Consider the following 23827-nt stretch of genomic DNA (forward strand, 5'->3'; position numbering starts at 1 on the left):
CTTGAGGTCCTACGTACAAGTGGTACTAGAGTCGAGGTCACGGGTTTAAACCATAGGGATGTCGTTGGGAGGAAGATTGTTGGTAGATCGGAGGGTTGGTCACGTCCATCAACTCTCCTTATGTTCGCTATGGGCGTTTGGGCGAATGCACCATAAGGTTAGGGTATGTGCTTTTCCTAACAACAATTACTTTTAGGAGAGTTGGTAGTGCCTAAGGTCCTATTGTATGAATGGTAGGTTGAGGTTTTTGGGTTATGAGTTGGTAGGGAGGTAATGTGAGGGTATGATGGAGGTGTTGGGTGTTGGATTGGTTGTGGTGGGTTAATAGGGTTGAGTTGTAGCAATAGAAAGGGAAGTGGACATGAGGTGGTGCATCAAGTCATCACATATGAGCAGTGGAAAGGGAAACAATGTGGGTAAAGCAGATGACAAAGACATAGTTGTAATGGAAATAGTAGGAAATGGAATGGGTGACACCCATGTAGATACAGTGGTGCACTGAGTACGGGTAGAGAAGTTTGGAGAGAACAAGAGGGAATGCACTGACTTCACAAAATTTATGTGAGGAGAGACAAATATTTTGGAGATGAAATGATCTAAACACAAATAGACACTTTGAGTAAGAGAGTAACCATAAGAAAATACACAGTTTCAAGCAACAATCTAGTTTATGAGTGAAATAGGGCTAAAGTAAAGGATACCATAGGCAACTAAACACTCAAAGTGTTGAATGGTTTGGGGAGGTGCTAAAGAGTTATGTATAAGGAGAGAAAATAGTTAATGTGGGAGTAAGCATGGGATTTATAAAGATATATAGTGGGAGAAAACACATGAGACCAATATTGAAGCGAAAGTGAAACATGAGAAAGTAATGAGTGCTTCATTTGATAATGAATTAGTGACAACACTCAAAATACCCATTACATCTTAATGTGGGGAGATGTCGTGGGAGATACCATGTTGAGCTAGACAAGAGGCAATGTCCTTGATATTCAACACCATTATCATAATATAATGTAATTATTTTGTGATCGAAATGTTTTTTCATAGTGGCCTTGAATCATATAACACATCATCAACATTAGATTTTTGCTTAAGTGGGTAGAGCCATATGTATTTTATGTAGTGATCAACAAATATTACAAAATATTTGAAGTTATCATGTGATAGTATCAAAGGGGTCCAAACAGCATAAAATATAATTTCTAGAGGTTGATAAAAAATAAGAAAAGATATAGAAAATGGTAATATGTGACTTTATTGCATTGATAAGTGTTAAAAATAAAGTTAGAAAACTCTAAGAATGATAATTCTAAATTGGTAATGAAGATTATATGACATTCTAAATTGCAATTAGAGATTATATGTTTCAAAATTAGGAAAGTGACATGACCTAGCCTATGATGCCACTTGAACCAAGTGGTTTTTTAACACTAGAAAATGCAATTAACGGAGATAACCTAATAGTGGAATTGACCAACCATTCATATACTTTGTCCATTGTTTGGCAAATGAAAACGATTTTCCCCATGTGAAAACCCTTCATAAGAAAAAAAAAATGATAAGAATTCAATAGAGTTATTATTAGTATGAAAAAATTGAGAAAGTGAAATTAGATTCTATCATGTTTGGAACATAAAAGACATTATTTAAAGTAAAGATGATAGTATGAGAGGTTAAAACTGTGGAACTAGTATGGGTAATGGGAAGACCTATGTCTTCACCAATTAAGAGGTCATTAGAACTAGTGTATGAGGGGGTGATAAAAGAGATGCCCTAGATTGATAGTAATATGGTGAGAAACATCATTATCAACCGGTCATGATAGAGGTGTAGTGGTGGTAATGACATTAGCATGTGGATGCCAAGGTGCCAAGGGAGTGGGAGTCAAGATTGAGGAAGAAAGAGTTGGTTGTATTGTAGTGGACTTAAAAAGAGGCCTCGGTTTACCTTATGGTCGTGATCGTGCCACACAATTGGCAATGTCCAAGATAGGGTTAGGGTAAAGGGTGGTCGCCTTATTGAAGTGCTATTGGCAATTGTGAGGTAACCGAAAGATGGTGATAAGCATGTTATTAGCTATGGAAGGATGCCATCTCATGGTGTTTTGGTTGACTAGATTTGTAGTGATAAAAAAAGAAAACAACTAAGGTAATAGATCCTGCAAAGAAGTTTCAAAATTCAATAAATTTCCATGTAGTTTCGTAGACATGACCAGAGTTTCACCGACTTGCATAGACCAAGCAAGTTCTTTGTGTTTATTATCGAGACCATCAAGAATTTTCTCAGCAAGATTTTCTACACCTATTGGCACTCAAAAGATAGCTAGTTCATCAACATGAGCTTTAACAAATTAAAGAAATTTAGTAACAATTTGAGAACCCTTATCGCAACCATAAGATGACTTTTCACTTGTTTAAAACAACTATAAGATGGTGTAGCATATGTATCGATACGAATGGTCCATACCCCCTGAGAGGTGGTATATTTAACAATAAATGACATAATAGTTAAAGAGAGAGTTTGAGTTGATGATAGCATTGAGAATCAATTGATCCTAATAAATCCAAAGAGAGAAGGTTGGGTTTGGTGAGGTGACACCATTGACAATGATGCTGGTAGGTGGGTAAGGCTTGGTGTTGTCCATTTAGCCAAGTAGATCATGGCCAACGAAGAAAGATTGAAATTGTATTTTCCATGAGAGATGATTTGTGGATGTGAGTTTAAGGAGAAGTTGAGCGACAACATTAATACTGATAAGAGTGGAGTGAGGTGTATTGATATTTTGGATGATGATGATATTGGTTTCATCATTGGCCATGGATGTTGACGTTAGGGTTTGTAAGGTATAAAGAAATTGGCAAATGGGCAAAAAGATGATTGATAGGAAGAATAGTGTGATTAATTAGAATGACTTTGAAAATAGTAGTAGCTAGTATGGTCAACAACTACTTCGTGATTCAGAGGCTTGGTAGCTTAGTGTTCTGATACCATATATTGACAGAAAACAATTGAGAAAATATGACATACCCTTCTCATTAATTAATGATGGATATTTATATACAAATAACATTTGAGGGTATGAACCTTGACTAGCTAAAATTAAAAGAATAAGTTCATTTTCTACTCTAATTCAAGCTCTATCTTATACTCTAATCCATAATTAAGTTAAATTAATAATAGATAAATACTAATATTTAAATTAAGGATAAACATTATCTTTCACTAACATTTCAAATATACAAAATTTACTGAAACCAAAATTTTAAATTGAATAAGAAATAGTGCCAAATTCACTTTTTGAATTTACACTTTGAATTCCAACATTATTAATTGTTTTTAACTTTAATAATTTATAATATTATTCAAGTATATGTTTGAAATACTGAAATAGAAAATATGAATATAAATCTATTTTATTTTTTCATTCATTCTTACATTTAAATTACTCATTAGAAATAAAATGTAAGAAAATAAAATCAGTCTTAACATGGAAGTCAAAATTCATCTTTATCATAATTTTGATTCCTATGACTCAATGAGAGTATGATGACATAATATTCTAACTAAATATAGAAATATATATAATAAATAAGATAATATTAAAGATTCAAATCATAGAATTTCTCAATTCTGACACAACATAGGATTTTGCTATATCTAGACTAATACCAATCCAATTGACAAATTAATTAGCTAACTCATTTGATGAATAGTAATCATTTCATTTCTTAAAATATCCCAAACAGTAGGCTAGAGTAAGGAATGGGCACATAAGATTTATACTACTAGAAACAAGAGTAATGGTACAATTTATAATACCAAAACAAGTAGATAATAAGTAAAATCATATGAAAAGAAATCTGTATAGGACTTTGGGGGCATGGTCTAGATATATAAAGGCACTTGCTCCCATTTGAAAAAATTATGGAAAGATATAAAGTCTTACCAATAAGCTAGATATTTGATTTTATCCCTGAAATAAATTTATTATTATTTTTTGACTTATATAAAGAGCAATTATATATACTTTTTTTTTCTTAATTTTAAATAAAATTTAATACTAAATAATGTTTAATAAGGTTAAGTATTAAATTTTTTGTTTTTGTAATTTATTATTTCTATTAAGCATTAAAAGGTAGGAAAAACCAATATATTATTTTTTTCTATTTAAAAAAAGTCAAATATTTTTATTTTCACTCTACCAAAAATTTATAATAAGTAATAAAAAAAATAGAAACACAAATAATCTAAAGTCTGAGAGTAAATTACTTTCAACAAAAAGTTAAAAAAACAAATACCCTCTTAGTTTGGTATCATGATTTACCTTTATTTATTTATTTTAATTCTTAGGAAGTTTTGATAGATTTTTTTTTACCCTCAATTTATAAGAAAATACTTTTTACCAAATTATTTAAAGTGTATGACAATGTTTTTACTTGAAGTATTTTTTAAAGAATCACTATGAAGTGGTTTTTCAAAATACATTATAAGTGATTTTTCAATACTACAAATGTTATAAAATATGAGATTCCGTACCACTATGGTAACTTGAAGATGATCATCTATAAATATCTTTTATAACTTTCTATAAAAGGGAGAGATTCCTAATGAAATTCAAGAGAGTTTTTTCATGCATTCTATTCTCTTCCTACATTCTAATTTCTCTTTCTTGTTTTCTTCCCCTTTCACTTTATAATTTTACAACACATTATCAGCACGACTAGTCTCTACAAAAGAAATAGAAAGATTTTTCTCTATTAAGAGAAATAAGAAAGACGTTATTCTTTCAGAGAAATAGAAAGACTCTTCTCTTTTCTTTCTCGTAAAAAGGTATGTAATAAACTTGTATCATGATTTTCTATTTTATTATTCTTCGATTTCTATTTTCATTTATTTTATTTGAATACATAAATATTTGTAATCCTTATAACCAAAAGTTATGGGTAAATTATAAATTATGGGGTAAATTCATAACCAGAAGTTAAGAAAAATATGTGCAATTCCTATAACCAGAAGTTATGGAAAAAAAATTACAAATATATGACCAGAAGTTATACATATGATCCCTAATTATTTATTTTTAATTATACGGTATAACTGGATGTTATACCAAACAATATTATAAAGCTAGAAACTATAAAATAAATAAATAAATGTTCATAGCGTGAAGCTATGTACAAATTTATATAATGAAAGTTCATACCTCGAAGCTATGAATATATATATATATATATATATATATATATATATATATATATATATATATATATATATATATATATTAAATTTTCATTCTTATTTCATATTTATACATTTTTACCATATTTATAATTGATAAATTTTAGGTCATTATATTTTTAGATATTGTTTACTTGAAATATTGTTAAAGCATTTTATTAATAGTTTATTATAATAATTGAAATATTTCTCTGATTAATATTATATATAGCTTTCAGATAATATCAAACCTTACAAAGCTTGAATTTGTTACGCTCGATATTTTGGGTAAGAACTACTTATCTTGGGTTCTAGATGTTGAAATTCATCTAGATGTGATGAATCTTGGAAATACCATTAAAGAAGGAAATGACGCATCCCTACAAGATCGTGCCAAAGCTTTGATAATCCTTCGCCATCACATTGATGAAGGATTAAAAAGTGAATGAATACCTTACGGTTAAAGATCCTTTCATCATTTGGAATAATCTAAGGGAACGATATGACTACCAAAAGACCGTAATCCTTCCAAAGACACGTTATGATTGGATGCACTTGATATTACAAGATTTCAAGTCTGTTAGTGACTACAACTTGGCCCTATTCAAAATTAGTTCTCAATTAAAATTGTGTGGAGAAAAGGTCACTGAAGAAGATATGCTTGAAAAAACATGCACGACTTTTCATGCCTCGAATGTGCTCTTGCAACAGCAATATCGAGAGCGTCGTTTCACTAAATATTCATAATTGATCTCATGTCTTCTTGTGGCTAAACAAAATAATGAGCTATTATTGAAAAACCATCAATCTCGTCCTACTAGGTCTATGTCATTGCCTGAAGCCAATGCCACATCTATTCAAATCCTTAGAGATGGACAAGGACATGGATATGGACGAGGTCGAGGACGTGGTCGAGGTCAAGGTCGTGGCAAACACAATTCTTCTCATCATAGTGGTTCTCAAAGTAAAAAAGAACAACTCAAACCACCAGAAGTGGAATAATTCAAAGGCATAACCTGAAAAGGGGATAGAACCACAAAGTAAACATGTTTGTGAGAATAAGTGTCATAGATGTGGCATGAAAGGACATTGGTCACGTACTTGTCGTACTCCAAAACATTTGGTTGACCTTTACCAAGCATCAATAAAAGGAAAGTAAGTTGAAATGAACTTCATTGATACTGATGGCCAAATGGATCTAACCCATTTAGATGTTTCGGATTTCTTTGAGAATCCTAATGGGAAATTGACCATCTAATTGGTGATGGAAATGTTTGTTATGATTAAACGTTATGTTTTTATTTAATTCTTTGCAAATAGGTTTATTTTGTTATCATATTTGAACACATTGTTTATTGTTCATCTTTTATAGTTTATTTCACATTTTATTATTTATCATTTAAATTCTTTTCTTTATTTATACTTGAAGATACATGGATCTGTCTCATACCTTGATCCATCACTACAATTAGTTTGATTATTGAAATGCTTCCTAGTTATTTCATGTATAAATTGTTCCACACTTACAAAATCAAATGTGTGAGATACTTACGAAATATATAACTTTAAATTATCTTTTTCATATTTGTTTTATTGTGTAATATATGCTCTCATTGCTTTTACACAACTTATTAAGTTAAGTTATCATCGATGACTAATATTTTTCCATTGATTTTAACTTTTTCTCTATGATAATATTTATTCAACTCTATAAAGACGAAGTTTTTATGATAATGTTTTATGACTTGTTACTTTGATGAAACTCTTGTCTCATTAATTACACAACATTGATGACAAACAATGTTAATAAAACAATCAAATTCTTAGGTATTTCATAAGATAACCAAAAAAACCTTATTTTTCACCCATAACAAATTTAAAAGAAAAAACTCAAATTTCTAAATATAAATTTAACAAAACTTATAATAAAATAATAAAGAATATTTATGTAAAAAAAAGTTAATTTTCAAGTTTGAAATTAAATTTATAAATTTAGGATCATCTTATCCCTTTAAATCAAATTATTATTATTATTATTATTAATTTTTTTGTGTGTGTATGAAGGGGGAGAAAAAAAAAACAGAAGGGATAGTGATCATCTCCACCACATACATATATATAAGATATTTGATTAACATGAATAAGACAATTCCTAGAAATTAGGAAAATAATATCATTTTTTTTATATAAAAATATTTTTTTATCAATATTTGTTTTCAAATTTTGTACATATTTCATACAAAAGGAAAGATAAAAACCGAAGTAATAAGATGTTTGAGAGGTCTAGGTTGATAGTTTTAATATATCCACTATGATTCCAAGAGATGATTGGAAAAATAGAGGGAAGTTAAAAACCCAAAAACAAATTAAAAAATAATTAATGTTAAAGAAAAAAATACACAAAAGATATTTATGTCCAAGTAATATTATATTCCAAAAAGGGTGAAGATTATTTTTGAGAATTGAGAATTATCTTTTTTTTTTTTATTAATTAAATATTTATATTTTAAATTTAATTAAATTTTTTCCTCTTAATGTGATATATCTTTCAAGACAAAGATACAATAATAAGAAGTTAATTAAATTGAAAGTTCCACTTTATGAATTGAGATTCCCATGAAGGAAATACCCCAACCCTCCCTCTTTAAGGATTCTGTTAAAAAAAAAATGTTCTTTTTAAAAAATATTATTAAAATATAACTATCAAAAAAATAAAAATAATATAATACTACACTTTTTATCATTTTTTTTTTTAAAATTTTATATTAAACCCATCTTTTGAAAAGATGAATTCACTTTATATTAAACTCGTCTTTTAAAAGACGAGTTCACTTTTTGTACTGAATTCGTTTGTTTTAAGTGTCTTTTCAAAAAATGAATTTACTTTTATATTGAACTTATTTTTTCTTAAAATTTTACTAGAAATTGAAAATACTATAATTTTAGAATTATCTTTCATATTACAATTTTTTTTTTAAATGTTTTTTGAAAATACACTACGAAACCCTATTTATATTGTTGTTGACCATCGCAATCAACAAATTCTATCCATTTCAGTTTTTAAAAAACAATTATTCAATTATATTATTAAATATGTTCTTGGAAAAAAATAAAATATATAAATTCATTGCCTCATCCTCTTATTTCCAAACCCTATTTATATTGTTGTTGACCATCGCAATCAACAAATTCTATCCATTTCAGTTTTTAAAAAACAATTATTCAATTATATTATTAAATATGTTCTTGGAAAAAAATAAAATATATAAATTCATTGCCTCATCCTCTTATTTCCAAAACTAGTTTTGAAAATTCTTTAAAAAAATCAGAACCAACCACTGCAATTAATAAATATTTCCTAAACCAAATTAAAATTTAAAAGTCCTTAACTAGCAAATTCTGACCACTAATGATCTAGCAGTTAACCTATCATACACCCATTCCATTATCATCCATTCCTATTTACAGTAGGAAGAGATTCCCATCAAAGTCAAGGCCAGTGATGCATCATGGATCAAAGGATTAGCCAAATCATTTGCCATCTTTATAGGCAATATTATTTCTTTGATTAAGTCGAGTCAACCAACAGCCGACCCGTCATGGTAGAAATGTAGAGCCTGTGGGCGCTGGCAGAAACCATTATAGACCTTTCCAAGCCGTCTCCAAGTTGTATGAACTTTATGTCACTGTGTTTGTCCTAATCTACTGCAAATACTTTACTTAACTAGTGGGCCACTAGTAAGACAAAATATTGTCACTAGCACACACAATAATTGAGACCAACCTCGTGAGAAATGACTAGTCTGTTTGTCTTTTAAGATACCAGTGGATGAAAATTAATTTTTTTTTTTGAAAAGTTTTTTCAGTTTTTCTTTTGGACAAAATTTAATGATTTGTCATGTAAATTGTATAAATTTAATTACATATATTTACTTATGGTATGAATTTCAGATCAAAATGTGTAATTTTACTTGCATTTATTTTATTCAAAATTATTTGCTTTTATATTTTGGATTGTTGGTAGGCCCAACAATGCATAAGTACATGCAGTAAACTCTTAATGTGTAATGACTCATTGAGAAATTTTATTTCCCTGTCAAACATTGGATGAAATGATTTGTTGATGTTTGATTTTATAAATATCAATGTAATAAACTATTTCAAGCCCAATCTCAATTGTTTTTTCAAATTGACCTAATCAAAATGAGATTAACTTAATTGATATATGCACCTACTAATTTAATATAAATCCAAAATATTTTATTGAATCACGTGATGAAGAGATTCAACTTATCTCCTCCCTAAACAAAATTATTAAAAAAAATTGATAACTTATTGATCTTTCTTCTTAGATTTATCATTTTTTCATTTCCTGGTTTAGAATGGGATAGAGATGGACATATATCACCTTAATAGTTAGTGAAACAATGAATGACCGGGGAATTAATGTTATTTTATTTAAATGATTGATTCTAATATGGGTGTGTGATGTTGGAAAATATAAAAGATTTTATCTCTCCTATTAAAAACAAATTAATTTTATGAACAAAATGATGCACATATTCCATAACAATGACTATCCAAGAATTATGCTCTTTTCTAAGATGCAAAATGTTTTGGTTTTCTCAAGTTCAAACATTTTTTTCCCTTAGTGATTTAGAGTTCGTTTGAGAATGATTTAAGAAAACGATTTTAACTTAAAAAAAAAAAAATTTAAAAAATATTTGACAAAAAATATAATTTTTCTTTTAAATTTGAAAAATCACTTATAATATTTTTCAATGCTCTATTTTCTGTGGGCATGGCAGAGGAGTCATATTATATGGCTCATTCCTCCTACCTTTCCTTCTCTTTTATATTGGAATTGACTGCATTTACAAATGATATATGGTAAGTGGTAACTCATTGTCCCATTCAAAGCTCTTTCCTTATAAAACTAGTGTTGAAGAAGAAAGGCTTCACAAGGAAACATCCAAGAGGCCTGAAAACATGACTAAGAAGAGCTGGTTCAGGTACTTCCAGTATGATGAAAGGAAGGAGACCCTGGCGGATGCGCGCAACGTTCTGTTAGTTGTGGCGGGGCTGATCGCGGCCGTCACCTTTCAGGCGGGTGTCACCCCTCCTGGAGGAGTATGGCAGGATGATAAAGATGGGCATAGGCCAGGAAGGGCGATATATTCTTATCAAACAAAAGAATTCTATGTTTTCTTGATCTCAAACACAGTGGCTTTCTCCACATCCATTCTTCTTCTTATATCTCTAACACATAAATTTCCTTTCCACTTTGAAGTAATTCTTGCCACAACATCAATGGTTGTGACTTATGCTTCTTCTGTATTCGCCGTTACCCCGGATGAATTGGTCAAGTTTCGATACATCTTGCTTGCTGCCGCTGCACCTTTCATAATAAGATTCCTACTGCAGGTGTGGGCCAGGTTGACAATGGAGGTATGAAGATAGACTTAATTACGTCCTTTTTTTTTTTTTATCCTCAAGTTTCTATTCAGTCCTAATTTATTCTTTTTTTTTTTTCCCCTGGTTTTGTGCAGGAGCAACCATATGGAAAACACATTGTCTTTCCGGATAATCGCAGCGGCGAGAATGAATTAAACAGAGTTTAGAGGTAGCTATGGGGAGTTGTAATACTGGAAACAATATTCTGATTCCAATCCCTCCATGGGTGAAGTTTATTCTTGATGCCCATATAGTCTTTTTATTCATGTAAAAGTCAACATCAATCATGGCCTTCCCAATTCAATCTTTTTTTTAGTAGTGTTAAGAACTGTCTATTTTAAGCCTAAAGGCAACTTGGATCATAATTAATTAATTATTCATTTTGAGCTCCAATTAATTAATTAACCTAATCCAAAAAGACCATTCATATGATCCAATGTAACTTTGCATTTTTATGAAAATTCCATTATGCACACTTGTAAATTAGAAATCCAAAAATACCCTTAAAATCATGCCACCATGAATCTAGAGCTTGAATGAGGACTACTAAGACCCATAGAAAAATACTGATTCCCTTATAATCTAATTCCAAATTTAACTTAACATCCTACTATAAAGAGTCAACTGCACTCCAATATTATATGTATTTTAGAATGAGAAAGAACTCATGTCCATGACCTTCTATCCACTACATCCAGACTTTCCATGAACTAGTATTCATAATCTAACAAGGTATATGCTATTAACCTCTCAAGATTACTTCTCTCATCCTTGAGTTATTAACCTTCTTATTATGTGATCAATTGATATACTCTAGTTCAAAAAAGTATATGTTAAATTCTAGTTGAGGAATTATTGTAGCCATAAATTTTATGATTACACGTCCTTAGGATTACCCAAGAGGACACACTATCCCAATCCCATAAGATATCATGATGCTTCTAGTCATTAGGCGTCATCTGTAGATGACCTAATCCATAGGGAATATATGACCATTTAAGGGTCTTACCCATAGGTCAAAGCTTAGTGACTTTAGCATCGACTCAATATTATCTCAAGTTTGAGAGTCCATGTAGTATAGTAACTTAGTGAATTATGACTACTTGATAACCAATGTCATGATTCACCATATGTTCTGTCTAATATATAACCTTATACATTAGTGTGCTCACCATAGGAAACTTATCCTAATGACCAAGACCAATCATTCCTCCAATTAGGAGGTAATGCACTACAACCTCAAATAGATTGCCTAAGCCCATGATCCAACCGTGAACAAATCATTTACTTGCAAAAAACCCATGACTTGGATCTTTCCTACGACTCCTAATACACCCAAGTAATATACAATGAAAGAGATGTCAAACTAAAATGCTCAACATATATAACATATAAATGAGATAGTAAAAGTAGAACCAAAATAATTCATTTATTTCTACATCATGTCATGCTTTTAAGGGCTCTATCACAATGGTTTTATTCCTTTTTATTTTGTTTTGGATAGAGCCTTAGAAATCATGAAATGATATAACTGTTTTAGATTTTTTAATAAATACATTTATTTATATTTCTTGTTTTCCCTCTTTATCTCTTATGCATTAATTGGTTATCTGAGTATTCATGCTTATATCACTTGCATTATATATGATTTGGGTGCAGTAGGAGTTGCTCGAAGTATATAAGTCACAAGCTCCTTACAAGATAATAAGTAGTTCATAGTTGGTTCATGGATTTGACTAATCTAGTAGGGATTCTAGTGCATTTCCTCCTAATTTGAGGGATGAATTATCTTAATCATCGAGATTGGTTTGTCATGGCGACTACATTAGTGTGTAGAGTTACACATTGGATAAGACATACAATGAATCATGACATAAAGTTATTGGTTGTCATGATTCATCAAACGACTATACTGCCTGAACTCTCAACCTTGAGAGGATATTGAGCCTATGTTAAAGTCAACAGGAGGCTTTGACCTATGGGTGAGACCTTAATGTGGTCATATATCCTTATAGATTGAGTCATTGTTGATGAAGGTTGGTAGCAATATGAATTATCAATAAAGACATCTAATATCTCATAAGATTGAGACATTGTGTCCCAATGTGATGAGAAAGACCATGACTATAGCAATTCCTTTATTGGAATTTGACATATGTTCCTTGGAGGTAGAATATGTCAATTGATCACATAATTGGTAGATTTGTAACTCAAGATTAAAGAGGTAATATTGATAGGTTGAAAGACCTATCTTGTTATATTACAAACACCAGTTCATAGGAAGTCTGCATGCAATGAATAGTAGATCACAAACTCGAGCTTTACTTTACTGTAATTTCATAGGATACTAGAATGCAGTTGATTATTTTTAATGGACTGTTAAATCAGCTTAATTTTCATGAGAAGTTATTTTCCAATATTTTTTTTTACTTGAATTGATTGTTAAAAGTTAATTGATATTCCTTTTGGACTATCCACTTAGTTGTAGATCAGTGGTTTTCCAAACTCTCCATTCTTCCTTAGAGAAGAAGGATTATGTTAGAGATGATAGTTCATGAATAAAGAATATGAGGGCAATTCGTTTAGCACATGAATTCCAATTTAAGAAATAATAATGGATTAATAAAATCTCATGATAGAGATTTTATTTTAAGAAAGAATACCAAAATTACTTAAAGTCTTTTGTTTCAAAAGATTAAGTGGGAAAGTGATTAGAGCCAAAATATGTGCTCTAATGGCATATATTTGATATGATTTGTGCACCAAAGGACACTCAAATCACCAAACTTGACCTAAATTGATGCTAAGACCCTAGCCATGAGTTTAACTTGTATGTTAGAGATTTATCTTAGGTTCAAGGGAAGAAATGGTGTAGGTTGAATCACTTTAGATTTTGAAATATATATATAAAAAAAAAAGGTTAAATGAGGATATAAGCAAGTCAAAACTCATGGATTATGAGAAAAGACAAGACGAGAATATCATGAGTTTGGAAGATGAGAAATGACCATTATGGAGTAAGAAAGAAGGCAAGAGAAGATGGATTATGAGGCATGGAACAAATTCATCAAGTTGCATGGAAGTTTGGAACTTAAAATCTGGTGGCAACATGTACTTTGAATATGAGGAAAAAATTTGGAGTAATTTTTGAAGTTCATTTTGGGCATACTATATATTTTTTTGAATGTCGGGAATTGAAGAGTCCAACGCTTCAAACGGTGCTCAAATCAGAGTTGAAATGAAGAAGTTATGACCATTTGAAGACAACTGCGCAAAGTTAAAAGACCATTTTGAAATGATTTCGAAATTCAACTTATGAATTCGAAATGACCCTAATTTTGAATTCACCCACTGCAACTTTGATGTTTTGCCTACCTTGGGAATTGAATATAGGGCACTCCATTTGCCTTAAGTGGGCTCCACACAACTAGAAATCACCATTGTATTATTTTTTTTAGTAATTTTTAGGTAATTATATTGGAATAAGTGGCCAATGAGAGTGTGCCACATGTTAGGTAATTGATGATATTATATAAAATCTCTTAGTTCTAGGGTTTAAATATCTTCTTAAATCATTTTCTAGGGAGTTTGACATTAGAGATGGAAGAAGATGAGAATTTTGGTTTGTTTTCTTTTCTTTTTTTATTAAATATATCATTTTTAGTTTCTTTGATTCAAATTATGGATTTTTACCCTATTATGGTTTATGAATGCGACATCACTCCCATGAGAGACTAAAAAACCAACTTGGGGCTTGAAGCATGAAAACCCAAGGGTTGGAAACTTATAGGAATAATGGGTAAATTATTGTAATAATGAGATTGATTAATGGTTGGATTACAATTTATCAATTTTTGTCCTATCCTTGTGAGTTAGTTTAGGGAATGATACGCTAGGTTATTACTCGATACTAGTGTTTCTTGGTAACTTTTGATTATTAGTTATTATGGTTTTCCCTATCGTTATTTGCCTCAAAACAAAGCTATAAGGAGTAAGAAGGATTAAAAAGCCAAATCTTGAAGCGGTAATCAATCTCATTCATTTTTAATGGTTTTATGAATCTATTTTAAAAATGAAAAATTAGGCTTCGGATGCAATTTTAAGTTATAGAATTCAAGTTGATCGCAAGCGGTTAAGGATCCCAAAATCTTAAGATCATATTACTTAAAAACCTTTTTTCTCTCTAATTTTTATACCCTAAGTTAGATTGTGGAAAGCCCCAAACTTGTAAGGGAACATATTCTAGATTTGCCAAGACTGGACAAAAATATAAACCTTGTGATCCCTAAAGACAATAGAAAACTGGAAATCTAAATGTTGGGCAATGGTTAAGACTTGATTTGATTTCTGGGTGGATTGTGGGAAATAAGAGCTTGCATCGAACCTAGATCAAGTATGCTTGTATCTTCAGTTCTTCCATAATTTGCAGACTGTATAGCAAGATTCACCTTAGTGTATTTATCGTTCTTGCTCAATCTAATGGTACTCACGGTAAATTGGTACGTTTTTTGAGCAAATGAGCTAGAATATACCAACTAATTGATTAGGATTGTGAGGTTTGAAGAAATTGCCCTTAAAGTTATTAGAATCCTTGCAATGTTTTCCGTCAGTGCTCAACTAGTTGTATATTTAGCATCTCATGAGCATGCCTAGATTTTTTAGTGGATATAACGTCAATTTCACATAAGGCAACCACACGATTCTCTTCGGTTATCACTTGCCTTTGTAGAAGAACTTCTACAGTTCTATTTACTCCATGTTATATTTTTTGGTTTTAGGCGTGTCATCAAGGGTTCAGGAATGGTTCTCACTTAAAAACTTTACAAAAACTCATGGGCTACAGTGGCGCATAATAGTTTAGAGAGTGGAATCAAAGCGTTTATACTCAGTTTGCACTAGCAGTTTTGATAACATTCAATTTTGGTGCAATAGGGAATGCAGTAGAATTAGTAACAAGTCAACATGGACTTTGAAATGAATACGATCAGTTCTTCTCCAGACATACCCACAATCTACAAGGATCTTCTCATGCAAGTACCAACAACTGCAATCTTCAACACCTTCACACTCCCGAGCTCTATTTCCATCATGGTCACCTTGGTGCACACCTCCTCCTCTAACTATTTCTTTGATTGGGAATTTACTATTTTGAATTGAATTTTCAAATCCTTTTTCAACTAAAAATTTCCAGCTTTGAAAAATCCATCTTTAGATCTCTTCTAAACAATAAAATCCAGATTTTAATAAATTTGCTACCATTTTCCTTCTGGTATACATTTTCTTGTTTTTCTTGCTTTTTTTAAACAAACATGAATAAACTTCATGGTTCCAAATAATGAAACTCATTGAACCAATTCATGCAAAAGTAATTGGGACTTTGGTGAGGGGTTCGACATTCTTGATATCTTCTTTGATATTGATTCAAATGAGGAGATTGTTTGATATTTGATTGGTTTTGATTCCTCTCTATGATATATATGAGATTGTTTATACCTATTGTTGAGGTAACTTGGTTCTCATTGAAGTGCTTAGCTGGCTACCCAGGTACTCTCTCTATAACCTACTTTCTAGAATTCTATGAATATTCATGTTATTATGAGCCATATTCATGTTTGAATGCTATCCTTGATTGCCTTGACACTTGTTTGATTATCTCTAATGAAATGCATGCTGAGTAATATACTATTCAAACTAATTTTTATTGTCTTATGATAGAGCTTGAAAACCAGTCTAAGTACACACCCTAACTCTCTTTTATGATTGTGATTTGATTTTTTATTTGACATGATAATATTAATAGAATCTCGAAATCATTTTAGCCTATCTAGGTACCTTCAATCAATTGATTAATTGCTATATTTCCCTCAACTTTGCCAGCAGAGACCTCTTTAGGGTTTAGAGGGGTGCTACCTCCTTGAGGTACCTTCCCAATAAGTAACCAAATCTTTGGATTTAAACTCGGGTTTTTCAAAGACACGTTTTTTCAAAACTATGGAGTCACTTCTATAGGGTTTTCTTTCTTATTTTATTTTTCCTTTTAAAATACAATAAAATAAGTGGTGACTCCAACTTTTCCAAAAATAAATTTTCACCAATAAAAATGAGTCTCGCCATTAAGTGGGAATGCATGTGAAAAATGTGGGTCCATAATATCACAGTTATGAGTTACTTCTTATTTAGTCAACTTATCTTATTGGATTTTATAGACATGTTTATGCTTTGATTGGATCTAGAGAAACCCTAGAACTAGATGTATGCACCTTATTCAATCCAAGGTTAGGGAATAGAGCAATTTGGGATTCCCAACAGGTTTCACCTCAATCATCTTGGTGTGGACAAAAAGATCCATAATGTATCATTATTAAGATAAAAGTAGCTCATTTTAGTATGGAATTACTTCAATATTAAGGAAGTATACAAGAAGCCTAAGGTCCTTAGAGAACCATTAGGTAAGAAGGTCCACAAAGCATTGACCATGGTAGCATCATTAGCTATGATAATAATATTATCAACATATATAAGAAGATATATAGTTTTACCAGTGGTGTTGAGGATAGATATGGAAGTGTTGACATAGGAATCCTAAAATCTCAAGCTGATAAGAAACTATTGAGCTTGTGGTGCCAGGTACGTAGTACCTTCTTGAGGCTATAGATAGCCTCACGAAGCTTGCACACATGAGATAGATAATCCAAATCAATAAAACTTGGTGGTTGAGCCACACATATGTCTTCTATAAGATGGCCTTAAAGAAAGGCATTGTTGGCATCTAATTAATGTAGAGACCACCCACAAGTAATAGTAATATTGGTGGTGGGCTTGAAAATTGGACTAAATTTATGATCATAGTCAACTTCTAGTCATTAATAAAATCCTTTTACAACCAAGTGAGCTTTATACGTATCAATAGAACCATTAGAATGTCACCTAGTCCGAAAAGTCCACTTATACATAACAAAATTGTGTTCAGGGATGTATAGAAGAAACTAATTCCCATGTTCTATTCTGAATAGGGCATCATACTCCTCAAACATGACCCGATGCCATTTTGGATCCTTGAGGGCTTGGGTCATAGTGGTTGGTTAGAGGTTTTCTGGCATAGTAAACTAAGGTTGAGAAATCTAGTTTCTATATGAGTTTATGTAGATCATCTTTGGTTCAAGTGTTTCTATTTTGGGTATGTGTTGACAGATCGGAGGGTTGGCCGTGTCCATAAACTCCCCTTGTGTTTGCCATGGGCACTTGGGTGAATGCACTATAAGGTTAGGGTATGTGCTTTTCCTAATAGCAATTGCTTTTAGGAGAGTTGGTAGCGCTTGAAGTCCTACGTACAAGTTGTACTAGAGTCAGGGTCATGGGTTTAAACCCTAAAGGTGTTGCTGAGAGGAAGATTGTTGGTAGATCGGAGGGTTGGCCGCGTCCATCAACTCTCCTTGTGTTCGCTATGGGCGTTTGGGTGAATGCACCATAAGGTTAGAGTATGCGCTTTTCCTAACAACAATTACTTTTAGGAGAGTTGGTAGCACCTGAGGTCCTATTGTATGAATGGTAGGTTGAGGTTTTTGGGTTATGAGTTGGTGGGGAGGTAATGTGAGAAGATGATGGAGGCGTTGGGTGTTGGATTGGTTGTGGTGGGTTAGTAGGGTTGGGTTGCAGCCATAGGAAGGGAAGTGGACATGAGGTGGTGCATCAAGTCATTGCATATGAGCAGTGGAAAGGGAAACAATGTGGGTAGAGCAGATGACAAAGGCATATTTGTAATGGAAATAGTAGGAAATGGAATGGGTGACACCTATGTGGATACGGTGGTGCACTGAGTACAGGTAGAGAAGTTTCGAGAGAACAAAAGGGAATGCACTGACTTGACAAACTTTACATGAGGAGAGACAAATATTTTGGAGATGAAATGATCTAAACACAAATAGACACTTTGAGTAAGAGAGTAACCTAAGAAAATACTCAATTTCAAGCAACAGTCTAGTTTATGAGCGGAATAAGGCTAAAGTAAAGGATAACATAGGCAACTAAACACTTAAAGTTTGGAATGGTTTGGGGAGGTGCTAAAGAGTTATGTACAAGGAGAGCAAAAAGTTAATGTGGGAGTAAGCATGGGATTTATAAAGATATATAGTGGGAGAAAACACATGAGACCAATATTGAAGCAAAAGTGAAACATGAGAAAGTAATGAGTGCTCCATTTGATAATGAATTAGTGACAACACTTAAAATACCCATTATGCCTTAATGTGGGGAGATGTCGTGGGAGATACCATGTTGAGCCAGATAAGAGGCAATGTCCTTGATATTCAACACCATTATCATAAGATAATGTAATTATTTTGCGATCAAAATGTTTTTTCACAGTGGCCTTAAATCATATAACACATCATCAACATTAGATTTTTTCTTAAGTGGGTAGAGCCATATGTATTTTATGTAGTGATCAAAAAATATTACAAAATATTTGAAGTTATCATGTGATAGTATCAAAGGGGTCTAAACATCAGAAAATATAATTTCTAGAGGTTGATAAAAAGTACGAAAAGATATAGAAAATGGTAATATGTGACTTTATTGCATTGACAAGTGTTAAAAATAAAGTTAGAAAACTCGGAGAATGATAATTCTAAATTGCTAATGAAGATTATATGGCATTCTAAATTGCAACTAGAGATTATATGTTTCAAAATTAGGAAAGTGGCATGACCTAGCCTATGATGCCACTTGAACCAAGTGGTTTTTTAACACTAGAAAATGCAATTAACAGAGATAACCTAATAGTGGAATTGACCGACCATTCATATACTTTGTCCTTTGTTTGGCCCGTGAAAATGATTTTCCCCATGTGAAAACCCTTCATAAGAAAAAAAATTGATAAGAATTCAATAGAGTTATTATTAGTATGAAAAAATTGAGAAATTGAAATTAGATTCTATCATGTTGGGAACATAAAAGACATTATTTTAAGTAAAGGAGATAGTATGAGAGGTTAAAGTTGTGGAACTAGTATGGGTAATGGGAAGACCTATGCCTTCACCAATTAAGAGGTCATTAGAACTAGTGTGTGAGGGGTGATAAAAGAGATGCCCTAGATTGATAGTAATATGGTGAGAGACATCATTATCAACCGGTCATGATAGAGGTGTAGTGGTGGTAATGACGTTAGCATGTGGATGCCAAGGTGCCAAGGGAGTGGGAGTCAAGATCGAGGAATAAAGAGTTGGTTGTATTGTAGTGGACTTAAAAATAGGCCTCAGTTTACCTTATGGTCGTGATCATGCCACACAATTGGTAATGTCCAAGATAGGGTTAGGGTAAAGGGTGGTCACCTTATCCAGGTGCTATCGGCATTTGTGAAGTAATCGAAAGATGGTGATAAACATGTTATTGGCTATGGAAAGATGCCATCTCGTGGTGTTTTGGTTGACTAGATTTGTAGTGATAAAAAAGAAATCAACTAAGGTGATAGATCCTGCAAAGAGGTTTCAAAATTCAATAAATTTCGATGTAGTTTCGTAAACATGACTAGAGTTTCACCGACTTGCATAGACCAAGCAAGTTCTTTGTGTTTATTATCGAGACCATCAATAATTTTCTCAGCAACATTTTCTTCACCTATTGGCGCTCAAAAGAGAGCAAGTTCATCAACATGAGCTTTAACAAATTAAAGAAATTCAATAACAATTTGAGAACCCTTACCACAACCATAAGATGACTTTTCACTTGTTTAATTCAAGTATAAGATGGTGTAGCATATGTATCGATACGAATGGTCCATACCTCTTGAGAGGTGGTATCCTTAACAATAAATGACATAATAGTTAGAGAGAGAGTCTGAGTTGATGATAGCATTGAGAATCAATTGATCCTAATAAATCCAAAGAGAGAAGGTTGGGTTTGGTGAGGTGACACCATTGACAGTGATGCTGGTAGGTGGGTAAGGCTTGGTGTTATCCATTTAGCCAAGTAGATCATGACCAACGAAGAAAGATTGAAATTGTATTTTCCATGAGAGATAATTTGTGGATGTGAGTTTAAGGAGAAGTTGAGCGACAACATTAATAGTGATAAGAGTGGAGTGAGGTGTATTGATATTTTGGATGATGATGACATTGGTTTCCTCATTGGCCATGGATGTTGATGTTAGGGTTTGTAAGGTATTAAGAAATTGGAAAATGGGCAAAAAGATGATTGATAGGAAGAATAGTGTGATTAATTAGAATGACTTTGAAAAGAGTAGTAGCTAGTATGGTCAACAACTATTTTAGGATTCAGAGACCTAGTAGCTTAGTGTTCTGATACCATATATTGACAGAAAACAATTGAGAAAATATGACATACCCTTCTCATTAATTAATGATGGATATTTATATACAAATAACATTTGAGGGTATGAACCTTGACTAACTAAAATTAAAAGAATAAGTTCATTTTCTACTTTAATTCAAGCTCTATCTTATACTCTAATCCATAATTAAGTTAAATTAATAATAGATAAATACTAATATTTAAATTAAGGATAAACATTAACTTTCACTAACATTTCAAATATACAAAATTTACTAAAACCAAAATTTTAAATTGAATTAGAAATAGAGCCAAATTCACTTTTTAAATTTATACTTTGAATTCCAACATTATTAATTGTTTTTAACTTTAATAGTTTATAATATTATTCAAGTATATGTTTGAAATACTGAAATAGAAAATATGAATATAAATCTATTTTATTTTTTCATTCATTCTTACATTTAAATTACTCATTAGAAATAAAATGTAAGAAAATAAAAATCAATCTCAACATGGAAGTCAAAATTCATCTTTATCATAATTTTGATTCCTATGACTCAATGAGAGTACGATGACATAATATTCTACCTAAATATAGACATATATAATAAATAAGATACTATTAAAGATTCAAATCATAGAATTTCTCAATTCTGACACAACATAGGATTTTGCCATATCTAGACAAATACCAATCCAATTGACAAATTAATCTGTCAACTCATTTGATGAATAGTAATCATGCTACTAAAAAAAAATGTTCATTTCTTAAAATATCCCAAATAGTAGGCTAGAGTAGGGGATGGGCACATTAGATTTATACTACTAGAAACAAGAGTAATGGTACAATTTCTAATACCAAAACAAGTAGATAATAAGTAAAATCATATGAAAAGAAATCTGTATAGGACTTTGGGGCCATGGTCTAGATATATAAAGGCACTTGCTCCCCTTTGAAAAAAATTATGGAAAGATATAAAGTCTTACCAATAAGCTGGATATTTGATTTTATCCTTGAAATAAATTTATTATTATTTTTTGCCTTATAGAAAGAGTAATTATATATATATATATATATATATATATATATATATATATATATTTCTTTATTCTAAATAAAATTTAAAGCTAAATAATGTTTAATAGGGTTAAGTATTAAATTGTTTGTTTTTGTAATATATTATTTCTATTAAGCATTAAAAGGTAGGAAAAACCAATATATTATTTTTTTCTATTTAAAAAAAGTCAATTATTTTTATTTTCTCTCTGCCAAAAATCTATAATAAGTAATAAAAAAATAGAAACACAAATAATCTAAAGTCTGAAAGTAAATTACTTTTAGGAAAAAGTTAAAAAAACAAACACCCTTTTAGTTTGGTATCATGATTTACCTTTATTTATTTATTTATTTAATTCTTAGGAAGCTTTGATAGATTTTTTTTTTTTACCCTCAATTTACAAGAAAATACTTTTTACCAAATTATTTAAAGTGTATGACAATGTTTTTACTCGAAGTATTTTTAATGGAAATATTTTCTTTGGAAGTGTTTTTAAAAGAATCACTATGAAGTGTTTTTTCAAAATACATTATAAGTGATTTTTCAATACTATAAATGTTATAAAATATGAGATTCTGTACCACTATGATAACTTGAAGATGATCATCCATAAATATCTTTTGTAACTCTCTATAAAAGGGAGAGTCCCCTAATGAATTTCAAGAGAGTTTTTTCATGCATTCTATTCTCTTCCTACATTCTAATTTATCTTTTTTGTTTTCTTCACAATTCACTTTATAATTTTACAACATGTTATCAGCATGACTAGTCTCTACAAAAGAAATAGAAAGATTTTTCTCTATTAAGAGAAATAAGAAAGACGTTCTTCTTTTCAGAGAAATAGAAAGACTCTTCTCTTTTATTTCTCACAAAAAGGTATATGATAAACTTATATCATGATTTTCTATTTTATTACCCTTTGATTTCTATTTTCATTTATTTTATTTGAATACATAAATATGTATAATCCCTATAACCAGAAGTTATGGGGTAAATTATAAATTATGGGGTAAATTCATAACCGGAAGTTATGAAAAATATGTGCAATTATTATAACCAGGAGTTATGGGAAAAAATTACAAATACATGACCAGAAGTTATGTATATGATTCCTAATTATTTATTTTTAATTATACAGTATAACTGGATGTTATACCAAATAATATTATATAGCCAGAAGCTATAAAATAAATAAATAAATGTTCATAGCCTGAAGCTATATACAAATTTACATAATGAAAGTTCATAGCCTGAAGCTATGAATATATATATATATATATATATATATATATTAAATTTTAATTCTTATTTCATATTTATACATTTTTACCATATTTATAATTGATAAATTTTAGGTCATTATATTTTTAGATATTATTTACTTGAAATATTGTTAAAGCATTTTATTAATAGTTTATTATAATAATTGAAATATTTCTCTGATTAATATTATATATAGCTTTTAGATAATGTCAAACCTTACAAAGCTTGAATTTGTTACCCTCGATATTTCGGGTAAGAACTACTTATCTTGGGTTCTAGATGCTGAAATTCATCTAGATGCGATGAATCTTGGAAATACCATTAAAAAAGGAAATGACGCATTCCTGCAGGATCGCGCCAGAACTTTGATATTCCTTCGCCATCACATTGATGAAGGATTAAAAGGTGAATACCTTACGATTAAAGATCCTTTCATCATTTAGAATAATCTAAGGGAACGATATGACTACCAAAAAACCGTAATCCTTCCAAAGGCACGCTATGATTGGATGCACTTGAGATTACAAGATTTCAAGTCTATT

At 30.9% G+C, this 23827-nt stretch overlaps 1 protein-coding gene across 1 annotated transcript; it reads left to right on the forward strand.

Annotated features, from left to right (window-relative positions):
• The first annotated feature begins 10005 nt into the window (after positions 1–10005).
• LOC100264971 (uncharacterized) lies at positions 10006–10978 on the forward strand. The gene is made up of 2 exons (XM_002270424.5): positions 10006–10668; positions 10770–10978. The coding sequence occupies exons 1-2, from the start codon at positions 10108–10110 to the stop codon at positions 10839–10841; spliced, it is 633 nt and encodes a 210-aa protein (XP_002270460.2). The 5' UTR covers positions 10006–10107; the 3' UTR covers positions 10842–10978.
• Positions 10979–23827: the final 12849 nt, after the last annotated feature.

This window comes from Vitis vinifera, chromosome 15 (genome assembly GCF_030704535.1).
Source record: "Vitis vinifera cultivar Pinot Noir 40024 chromosome 15, ASM3070453v1".
Classification (NCBI taxonomy): domain Eukaryota; kingdom Viridiplantae; phylum Streptophyta; class Magnoliopsida; order Vitales; family Vitaceae; genus Vitis; species Vitis vinifera.